At 54.6% G+C, this 10,814-nt stretch overlaps 1 protein-coding gene across 1 annotated transcript; it reads left to right on the top strand.

Moving 5' to 3' along the window:
• Positions 1–1,460: 1,460 nt before the first annotated feature.
• MYCN (MYCN proto-oncogene, bHLH transcription factor) lies at positions 1,461–9,529 on the top strand. Its single transcript, XM_082427586.1, has 3 exons — positions 1,461–1,854; positions 3,071–3,980; positions 6,119–9,529. Exons 1-3 carry the CDS (start codon positions 1,699–1,701, stop codon positions 6,721–6,723), a joined length of 1,671 nt encoding a protein of 556 aa, XP_082283712.1. The 5' UTR covers positions 1,461–1,698; the 3' UTR covers positions 6,724–9,529.
• Positions 9,530–10,814: the final 1,285 nt, after the last annotated feature.

Here is a 10,814-nt window from a genome sequence, read left to right as displayed (position 1 = left end):
ACCTGCCTCTCTCCCCTGAATTATGTAGGCATCCAGGGTAAGGACTGGAAGAGCCTTCACAAATGCTAATAGGTGAGCGTTTTACAGGCTGCCCCCTGACCCTCTGCATCCTCCTCCGTAACTAGTTTGAATGCGGAGGTGAATGGCGAGGATGACTGGCATTTCCAGTTTGGGAAAAAGGAGGTGGAGAAGCTTTCCCACCCCAGTGAGGGGGGGGGGAGGGGACAGGTTTCTCTACCCCAAACCATCCGAAGAGGAACGTTTTTCCCGAGGAAATCCCACTTCATCGTGTATCTGGTTGTGAAGGGGGCTGAGATGCGGGTTGTTCCTGGGGAGTTTTGGTTCTGGAATCTCTGACCCTGTCACCCCTCCGCCCCCCAACACACCTGCAGGAAAGCTTGACCAGTGTGAAGTTAGGATCTGATAGCGGCGGTGGGATGGGAGAGGGGGTGGGGTGTTAATTTCCCCGGAAGAATCGATCAGGATCTGGTAATAACAATAGCTGACACTCAACACCCATCCTGTGCTGGGCACCGTCCTGAACGCTTTCAAAATATCTTAAAACAACCCTGTGAGGTAAGCACCCTCACTAACTCCATTTCACAGTTGAAGAAACCAAGGCACAACGAGGCAGATCAGCGATAGCAGCTTGCCCCTTTGCCTGCAACAATCTGAAGCCAAGGTTTCTGAGCCAGGGTTTGGGCTGCAGGAGGTGTGGACCGCCGACTCCAAAGAGGACCTGATCCGCCTCCCCATAATTTGGGAAATAGCTGGTTTTGAAAGGCTAACTTGGGAGCTCGTGGGAGCGGCTTCGGGAGCCTCACGCCCATCCCCTTCGGAAGCCGAGGCGAGCCGGCACCCCCCGCGCGGTGGTGAGGACAGGTTGACAGCGCGGCGGGAGGGCTGCCCGTGGCCCCAGTTGGACCCCCGAGACCAGGCCCCGCGGCTCCGCTTTCTGCGCGGCCTCCGCGAGGTGTCGCCTTCGGCCGAAGAAACCACAGCGGCGCCACCCTCGTAGCCCGCAGTTATTTATTTATTTTCAAACAAGGGGGCGCCCCTCTCCTTTCAATTTAAAACTAGAAACCTCCCGCGGTTTCGTTCCTAAATGGGCGCGTCCTCTCCCTCCCACGGTGCACCCCGGGTCCAGCTTCCCTTCCGAGATCACACACGAGCAACACCCCTCCCTCGCCCCCCGCACGGCCCGGCCGGACGTCGGCCTCGCGCTCAGCAGCACACACACGCAGTCGAGGCGGGGGCTGGGTTAGGAGCCTCTGAACACCCCCGGAGCCCTCCGGAAATTTTTTTTTTTTACGCCGAGCAATTGCCAGGCCCGCAGGGTGGGTGTTGCATTGCACCGCTCGGCGCGCAGCTGGTCCGCAGAGTGCACAGGGGGCAAGCCCGGGGGTCTAAAAGGGCGGGAGGAGCACGCCCCGGGCTTCCCAGCTCTGCAGCCTCCGCTCTGCAAAGAAGAAAAGCAAGTGGCTTTTGGCGCGAAAGACTTGGCGCCTCCCCTGATTTTTATGGAAATCAAGAAGGCGGGGTAAAGCCGCTTTCCTCTGCCTTTCTCCCTCCCCCTTGTCTGTGCCGCAGCCCCCTTCTCTCCCCGCCCCCCGGGTGTGTCAGATTTTTCAGTTAATAATATCCCCCGAGCTTCAAAGCGCAGCCAGTGACAGTCATCTGTCTGGACGCGCTGGGTGGATGCGGGGGGCTCCTGGGAACTGGGTTGGAGCCGAGCTAGCGCTAGCCAGGCGCAAGCGCGCACAGACTGCAGCCACCCGAGGACCACCCCCCGCCCCTGACCACCCGGGGACCCCCGCACAGAATCGCCTCCGGATCCCCGGCCGTCGGCGGGAGGTAAGGAGCGGGGGGCGCCAAGCGCCCGGCGCCCCGGGAGCGGCGAACGCGGCGGGAAGGCAAGCCCTGGACGGGATCGCGGCGGGCGCACAGGGCGCCCGGCTGTGCCCGCGGGGACTGTTTCTGCTTCCGAAACAAAACCCTCTCGGGGTTTTCCCTGAAAAGCCACTTCCAGTCCCCAAGGCTCCCGGACTGGGAGAGACCCGCCCTAATCCATCTAGTGCCCTTGCCAGGGGTTGTAATGGCTTCATCGAAAAGAAATTCACCCTTCTCTAGAACGTTTGTCTGCATTTGAGCTGACGGGGAGCCGGTGCGTCCCCACCCCGAAGCTGGGTTCTCCTCCAGAGGGTGCCCCCAGAGGAAGAAGAAGGGGGTTAAGCAGGGCGAGGCCGTCGCGGTGGTAATCTGGGTCACTGCCGCCCCAGCTCAGAGGAGACGTGGCTCTCCCTGCGACCCTCCCCGCGCTGGTGCCCCTGAACCATTCCCGGGAACTGGGGTCCAGGCTCTCCCAGGAAGAGGACGTCGTTGGGGGCTTGGAACAGCGGGGGTGGGGTTAGAGAGGTTCAAAATCAGCTATTGGCAGTACTTTCCCTGCAGCGGGTGAACGCTGGGGGCGTCGGATCAAAATTTGGGGGAGGGGGTTCTGGATTTGGGTGCCTGTTGTTGGTCTCGGTCTAGAGAAAGGGTTTTTCCATTTGCAAAGTTTCCTAAACCCCCCGCTATCGCTTGCGCTCCCGAGGTTGCAATTTTACAAGTGGGGGGGGAGGGGTGTTGAGGGTTCTCCAGAATCCTAGACCCGGTAGCTGGGTTGGAGTCCTGGGCTTCCTGGGAGCAGCGGGCCCTACTTGGGTGCAGCCGGGGGTGTTGGTGAGCTGGTGGGAGCTAGAATTCTGCAGCCTTGGACAGCCCCCTCCCCCAGGCAGTGCCTTGTGTGAATGAAACGGCAGTTTCCAAAGTTGCAGAGCTACGCCGCCACCCCCCGCATCTGCATGCCCCCTCCCACCCCCTGTCGTAGACAGCTTGTACACAAAAGGAGGGAGGGAGAGAGCGAGAGACACAACTTCCTCCACCTTCGGGAGCCCTGGGCGGAGTGGGGGGCTTGGAGGGGAGATTGAGGAAGCGGGTGAGAGGGGGTGACCGCTGCCCATCCCCACCCGTCGCGCCCCCCATCCGGCTCCGCTTGCCAACCCTCTCCTGGTGTGTCTGTCGGTTGCAGTGTCGGAGGTTGGCGCGGGCCCCCGCCCTCCGCGGCCCCCACGGGAAGGAAGCACCCCCCGAACTAAGAAGAGCGGAGCGGAAAGAAGCCCTCATTCGGCGGCCAGGAGGCGAGCCGATGCCGAGCTGCACCGCGTCCACCATGCCGGGGATGATCTGCAAGAACCCGGACCTCGAGTTTGACTCTCTGCAGCCCTGCTTCTACCCGGACGAAGATGACTTCTACTTCGGCGGCCCCGACTCGACCCCCCCGGGGGAGGACATCTGGAAGAAGTTTGAGCTGTTGCCCACGCCCCCGCTGTCGCCCAGCCGTGCCTTCCCGGAGCACAGCCCGGAGCCCCCGAACTGGGCCACCGAGATGCTGCTGCCCGAGGCCGACCTGTGGGGCAACCCGGCCGAGGAGGACGCGTTCGGCCTGGGGGGCCTGGGCGGCCTCACGCCCAACCCGGTCATCCTCCAGGACTGCATGTGGAGCGGCTTCTCGGCCCGCGAGAAGCTGGAGCGCGCGGTGAGCGAGAAGCTGCAGCACGGCCGGCCGCCCGCCGCGGGGCCCGCGGTCCCGGCCCCGGGCGCGGGCGCCAGCAGCCCCGCGGGCCGCGGGCACAGCGCAGTGGCTGCGGGGCCGGGCCGCGCCGGGGCCGCCCTGCCCGCCGAGCTCGCCCACCCGGCCGCCGAGTGCGTGGATCCCGCCGTGGTCTTCCCGTTCCCGGTGAACAAGCGCGAGCCCGCGGCGGCGCCCGCCGCCCCGGCCGGTGCCCCAGCGGCGGGGGCCGCGGTCGCCTCGGGGGCGAGCGCCGCAGCCCCAGCGGGCGCCCCAGTAGCCGCTCTTCCGCGCACCGGCGGCCGCCTGGCCAGCGGCGGTGACCACAAGGCCCTCAGCACCTCCGGAGAGGACACCGTGAGCGACTCAGGTAAAGAGCGAGCCAGGGCCCGGCTGCCCTCCTGCGGTGCTGGGGCTGGGGCGGCGCCGGGTGTGTCGTTCGCGCGCTAGGGGGCTGGGGGAGAGTCGTTTGGAGGTAGTGCTGGTGGCGGAGAAGTGGGTTTTCCCAGGCCGATCTCTAGGGTACGGAGGAGAGGGTGGGTGAAAGCTGTGATCTCCAGCCTCACCTTCCCTGAAGTTCCCTCAGGGAGCCCCCCCCCGGGAGCCCGACTCCATCACTGGCCCACACCCCGTCCCCCGTCTCTCTCTGCAGCGTCCTCCGAGGAAGAAAATGAAGAAAAGTTGGGTGGCTAAAGCCGAGTTGGGGTTCAGGGGGCCGCTGGCAGAAACCTGTTAGCCCAGGGGTGGAAAGGGACTCAGCGGCCCGGGTCAGGGGTGGGGAGACGCCCCGAAAAGCACAAGCCTGTGCAAAGTCCTCTTTAGGGTGCAGGAAGTTAGGGAGGGATTGCACAGATGGTGAGTACCGATTGTATTTTATTTTTTCGAACCTCGGTACTCTTTTTTTTTTTTCTCCCTCCCTCGGTGGGTGGTGGGCTATTTGCTCCTGGTCGGTCGCCAGCAGGCGGCGATATGCTGGCCGGCAGGCGGGCGAGGATCTGAGAGGCTGGAGGTGGTAGGGCCATCCCTCCCTCCCTTCACTCAGCAGCTGGCGGCCAGTACCACAGCGGTTGTGTACATTCTCAAGGGGCCGCCTCTTTACAGTGTGCAGTGAGAAGCGCCCGGTTTTATCTTCTAGCCAGAGCTCCAGGACTAATTTCAGACCCGAGCTGTGTTCTGTAACCCAGTGTCCTTCAAGGTGAGGGCGGGCACTTAGCAGGCCCTCCAGGAATGCACACACCCTGAAGTACTCATTGATTAGTTCTATTGTGTGCCTCCTGGTGAAACTGAAGAGCAGGGTTAAAACCAAGACTTTGCCTGAAGGTGAAGAACTCTAGCCAAATACTGGAATAGCCCTTGTCCTTGGAGCTGGGAGACTTGGACCTTGAAAACCACTGTTTTCAGAATGCAGATGGATTAAAAGCCTACATTTCCTTCAGGGCTGAGGACAGATTCATCTGAGGCTCCTGGAAGGAAACTTGGGGATAAGCCTTCAGTTTGAACGGCTCTGTCCCTTTAATGTCTGTGCCTTGACAGCTTTTGGTGAGGAAGCACTTCCTTCCAACAGCTGTCTTCTTGGCAGAAAACCAAAACATTGGCTTAAAGGGACCCACCGACTGGAACAGCCTCACATTTCGGCTTTAGAACAAATCCCACAATTGTTCAGCTTTCCGGTCCCCTTCAGATCAAGCAGAAGATGTGTTTTGATTTTCATGCTTTCATTTTAAACAATAATTTTCTACCCGAGCATGGTAGTAAATGAGGAGAGAGGGGGAAAACGCACACTTGATGCTACACGTTTTTGTGGCTGCTGAGGGTGGTGGTGACTTGGAGAAGAGGTGCCCCCGTATCTGGGTTTAGAGCTCCAGTGGATTACGGCTCTGTAGTTAAGGTTTGATCTTTGTTAAGATGAAAAACTGCTTACTGTATAGAACTCATGTTCCTGGAAGACAAGGTATTTTTCTTCCTTAGTGAATTAAATTGTTCTTTAGTTTGTTTCACTTAAAATCAAACTCCACCATGTGTAAGTGGCTAACTGAGGCTCCTAAAGTAAGGAGCCTCCGTTCTTAAGTGTGGAGATGGAAATATAAATAAGTCTATGGGGCAGACTAGCGATGATGGTAAAGGGGTACCATTTCCTGAGACTCTTGTCTACGTATTATCTGTCCAACTCAACCTATGGCATTATCCCCCATTTAATAGCTGGGGAAACTGAGGCTTAGAAAATACCTTGCCCAGGGTCGTGCGGCTAGTGTGTGTGATGGAGCCAGGATTCTGTCTAACTCCAAAGCCGAGGTTCTTTCTGTTTCTGCCACCTGCTCAAGCTTGAATGGAGGATGAAATGCTAGGAGTATGGGGAGGGAAAAAGCATGTACAGCTCTCTTCAGAGGCCTGTGCTGATGGATCACAGTAAGAGCAAACCACGGGCCAGGGCCTGCTGTACGAGACTGTATGTGTATTTTATTCATACGTGCCTCATCATGAGAATTAATCCTCACCTTGTTCTCAAAGATGATGAAGATGACGAGGAGGAAGACGAAGAGGAGGAAATCGACGTAGTGACTGTGGAGAAGCGGCGGTCCTCCTCCAACAGCAAGGCCGTCACCACCTTCACCATCACCGTGCGTCCCAAGAGCGCGGCCCTGGGACCTGGGAGGGCCCCGTCGGGTGAGCTGATCCTCAAGCGCTGCGTCCCCATCCACCAGCAGCACAACTACGCCGCCCCGTCTCCCTTCGTGGAGAGCGAGGACGCGCCGCCCCAGAAGAAGATAAAGAGCGAAGCGTCCCCGCGTCCCCTCAAGGGCGTCATCCCCCCAAAGGCCAAGAGCTTGAGCCCGCGCAACTCTGACTCGGAGGACAGCGAACGCCGTCGAAACCACAACATCCTGGAGCGCCAGCGCCGCAACGACCTGCGGTCCAGCTTCCTCACGCTCAGGGACCACGTGCCAGAGCTGGTGAAGAACGAGAAGGCCGCCAAGGTGGTCATCTTGAAAAAGGCCACCGAGTACGTCCACTCCCTGCAGGCCGAGGAGCACCAGCTTTTGCTGGAGAAGGAGAAGCTGCAGGCAAGACAGCAGCAGTTGCTAAAGAAAATGGAACACGCTCGGACTTGCTAAACGTGTCTCCCAACTGGACAGTCACTGCCACTTTGCACATTTTGATTTTTGTTTTGTTTTGTTTTGTTTTGTTTTTTAAACAAACCTTGTGTTGACATTAAGAATGTTGGTTTACTTTCAAATCGGTCCCCCGTCGAGTTTGGATCTGGGTGGGGAGCAGGACGTGAGGGGTTCTGCCAGGACCTCGGGAGAGGGCCTGCAGGATGGGATGCAGGTGGCCCTGGCGGTTTTCCTCCGCGTCACCCTCTGAGACGGTGGTCGAAGTCCGTGACCCGTTGGGAGCCTTCTGGGGCTGTTGAAGTCACCTTGTTTGTTACAAGTTTCCAGACGACAGAAAGTCATTCCTTCTTTTTAAAATGGTGCTTAAGTTCCAGCCGATGCCACATGGGGGTTTGCCATTGATACCCCTGGGGAACATTTCTGTAAATACCATGGACACACCTGCCTTTTGTATACGTCCTGGGTAATGAGAGGTGGCTTTTGCGGCCAGTATTAGACTGGAAGTTCATACCTAAGTACTGTAATACCTCAATGTTTGAGGGGCATGTTTTGTATACAAATATATTGTTAATCCTTGTTATGTACTGTACTAATCCTTACACTGCCTGTATACTTTAGTATGACGCTGATACATAACTAAATTTGATACTTATATTTTCGTATGAAAATGAGTTGTGAAAGTTTTGAGTAGATATTACTTTATCACTTTTTGAACTAAGAAACTTTTGTAAAGAAATTTACTATATATATATGCCTTTTTCCTAGCCTGTTTCTTCCTGTTAATGTATTTGTTCATGTTTGGTGCATAGAACTGGGTAAATGCAAAGTTCTGTGTTTAATTTCTTCAAAAATGTATATATTTAGTGCTGCATCTTATAGCACTTTGAAATACCTCATGTTTATGAAAATAAATAGCAATTAAATGATGCAACTTTTTTTTTTTTTTTCTTAATAGCAACGGTTAAACTCTATCCTTTAAGCAGCAACCGTAAAGAGCCCATAACCTGGAGAGGGAACTTGGTTTCCATAGACAAGTCACTTTATACCTGTACGGTCCTGGCTGGGGAGGGGCCATTGTCCCCACTTGAGGTGGAGAGAACTGAGCTTAGGAAGGTTACGAGATTTCTCCCAAGTTTAAGAGCATAGATATGTTATTAGTGATTGTGTGTGCTAGCAATAGCACCCCATAGTTTACAAAACGCTTTCCTATACGTTGGCCACTTAACCAAACTAAGCTGGGACATCAGACCCTTGGGAAGGAGAAGTAAAATTAAGACACTGAGTTCTGCAACTTGGCAGTATTTGGTGTTGGTAACCTTTATCCCATTAGCTGATGGCTTTCTATTTCGGCATAGAGTGCAGGTCATTTCTAAGAAGAAAGCATTCATCAAAATTTACTAGGACCTGTGCAAGGTTCTATGCTAGGCATTGTAGCTGAATAAAGATGGAGTTGGTCCCTCCCCTCAAAAAGCTAACAGTGATTCACCAGAGTAATTCCTGAGTGACAGCGGTGTGGCCCAGCTCAAGTGCCTTGTCCCCTTCAGGAGAGGCACTGGGGTGTTAGTGTAGCTCTGTCCGCTTGGCACTCCTGTTATTTTGGTTGCTTGGACTGTTCTGTGGAAGCCAGATTAACCTTTGCTGGTTCTGGAGGACAGCCAGGGCCAACAGGTTGGGGGAGGGGGCCCCAGCAGAGCTAGGAGGCAATTTCAGAGTTTCCCTGGTGAGAGATGATACCCTTGCTGGGGAGGCATTCAGCATCTCAGAACTGAGAGCCTACGAATACATCTCTTTGGTGAAAGGTGGTACTCAAAGCTATTTCTCTAAGGTTTCATTCATCTCAGATTTTAGCTTTGAACTGAAAAGACCTTTGCTTTGCTCAGAAGAAAACATGTCCAGGGATGAGAAACAGCTTTGCTTGCCTAGGCCACCAGGGTCCCTGTCTGCACTTTCCAAAGACCAGTGGAGTTTAGAATTTGAGGTCCTCCCCTGGTTTACAGCCACATTTCCTGAGCTATGAGGTTGGTGGTATTGCCATGGACATCACCAATGGTCAGATCATGTTGAAATTCAGGTAAAATTCTCTTTACTCCTTAATCTTCCTCCTTGCCCCCATCCCCACACTAAAAAATAACCCTCTTTGAGAGTCCTTTTCAAACTGTCATTCAAAAAGACTTCCCGTCCATTTGCATTTTACAGGCCTCAAATCTTCCCTGCAGCCTCTGCACCTTGTCCTGTGCCCATGAGCCAAAAGAAAATTGAGAGACCTCAAAGTTATTGAGATTCTTGAAACCCAACTCAATCATCCCAATTCCTTTTTTTTGTGATCCCCATATGGGGGTCTACCTAGGTGTTTCAGATGAGATAGAACTCTAGTCCTGGAGGAGGTTAAACTGTTGAGATGAACAAGGCTTTAAACTGTAATTCCTACCAGGCTCCATTTTTGCTCTGGCTGCTGGGAAGCTCAGAGCCAAATTCCATGCTCATTCCACATACTGAGTGCCCATTCTCTCTTCTAAATGCTTATGATCTTTTGTTTTTCATTGTTATTTAACGACCTTTTTAAAAATGTTCTTTAAGTTACTTTAAAGAGAACTTTTTGCTTTAGGTGGATCAAAAATATGTATTAAAATGTTAAAACTAAAATAAAATACCTCTCATTTGCCTTTCCTGCTCCAGCCTAGGGCAAGTGTCACTCAATTTAGATCTGCAATAATCTGTAAAGTAATTGCTATAGTCACAGAAGAATTGAACCACTCCTTTCAATAACATGAGAGCCCTTCTCTGCATTCCAAGAGCAGTTTCATTTTTTTTAATTTTTATTTTATTTTGTTTTGGCCATGCCGTGCAGCATGCGGGATCTTAGTTCCCCGGCCAGAGATTGAACCTGTGCCCCCTGCAGTGGAAGCGTGGAGTCTTAACCACTGGACCGCCAGGGAATTCCCCAAGAGCAGTTTTGAGACTATTTGAGAGACGGCTCTATATCAGTTAGATCAATAAATCATAGGACTTGGAGGGAGCGTAGGGACCATCTCATTGAATTACTTCATTTTGTAGAATGGGGTCATGGGATCCCATATCGAATTAGTGGCCGAACCCGGGACTGGAGTTTGCTTATGATCGGTCTGTGTTCTTTCCATGGTACTGGCTTTCCCCACACTCACACGGTAGCCTCCCTACCTCCTGGCTCACCCATCCACCCACAGGGTGCTTCCATATTAGTCCTTCTAAATAGCCCACCCTGCATACAAACTTCTAACAGTTCCCCACCACTTATAGGATAGAGTCCAAATCCTTCAGCCCAGCCTGTGAGGCTGCTTTCACCCTGGCCCACCAGCTCCATCACCCCTGCCCCTCCACAGACACCCCTCTTTCCAGCCACGCCAGGCACGCTCTCTCACCTCTGACTTGTCCCACTGTATTCCCTCCTCCTGGGTTACCCAGTTTCCATTTACTGAAATCCTTTTCAACCTGGAATGACAAACCCAATGTCATCTCGTTCAAGAAGCCTTTCTCATACCCCCAGGGATGCCTTTTCCAGCTGCTAATCCCACATCGCCTCTGGAGAGAGAAGAGTCCCCATCACCCTCCTGGACCTCCTTGACCGTGGAGTCCCCTAAGGCGGGTACAGCGTCCTGTTCTCCTCTGATTCTTTGGCTCCGGCCTGGTGACTGACAGATGACAGGGCCTTGGCTGAGGCGGGCAGAAGCCTGGCGGCTGAGTAGGCAGCAGAGGAAGGAACGCGGTGAGGACCGTTACGTGGCTGCCTCCTGCCAACCAGCTTCCCGAGCTCTCAGGCTAATCCAGCTGGGGAAACACATCCACTGGGCATCAGTGAGCATTGGGAGCTGACGGCTGGAGGTGAAGAAAAAACTCACACGGAGGCCTGTCTTTAGGGAGCCCAGAGTCTGGAAGGGAGTTAAGTCCCGGGGGGCTGGGTAGAAGGAGGGGAGACCGGAGGGATGGGTGGGGGGCAGGGCGATGATTGAGCCAAAGCCTACGAGGGGTCCCATGGCTGAATCCAGCTCTTCCAGTTTCCCACTTCAGAGCTCACTTTCGGAGGAAGCTGGTTTGCTGGTCTGTCGCAGGCCTAA

The sequence above is a fragment of the Balaenoptera physalus genome, assembly GCF_965194825.1.
Source record: "Balaenoptera physalus genome assembly, chromosome: 15".
Classification (NCBI taxonomy): domain Eukaryota; kingdom Metazoa; phylum Chordata; class Mammalia; order Artiodactyla; family Balaenopteridae; genus Balaenoptera; species Balaenoptera physalus.
Note: the sequence above shows the minus strand (reverse complement) of the source record. Positions and strands in the feature narration are given on the sequence as shown.

What these genes read in the sequence shown, in the direction of transcription:
- MYCN (XM_082427586.1), top strand. Translation starts at nt 1,699, where the DNA reads ATGCGGGGGGCTCCTGGGAACTGGGTTGGAGCCGAGCTAGCGCTAGCC. An exon ending in TCCCCGGCCGTCGGCGGGAG is followed by an intron (nt 1,855 to 3,070) that starts GTAAGGAGCGGG and finishes TGTCGGTTGCAG; the next exon opens with TGTCGGAGGTTGGCGCGGGC. An exon ending in GGACACCGTGAGCGACTCAG is followed by an intron (nt 3,981 to 6,118) that starts GTAAAGAGCGAG and finishes TTGTTCTCAAAG; the next exon opens with ATGATGAAGATGACGAGGAG.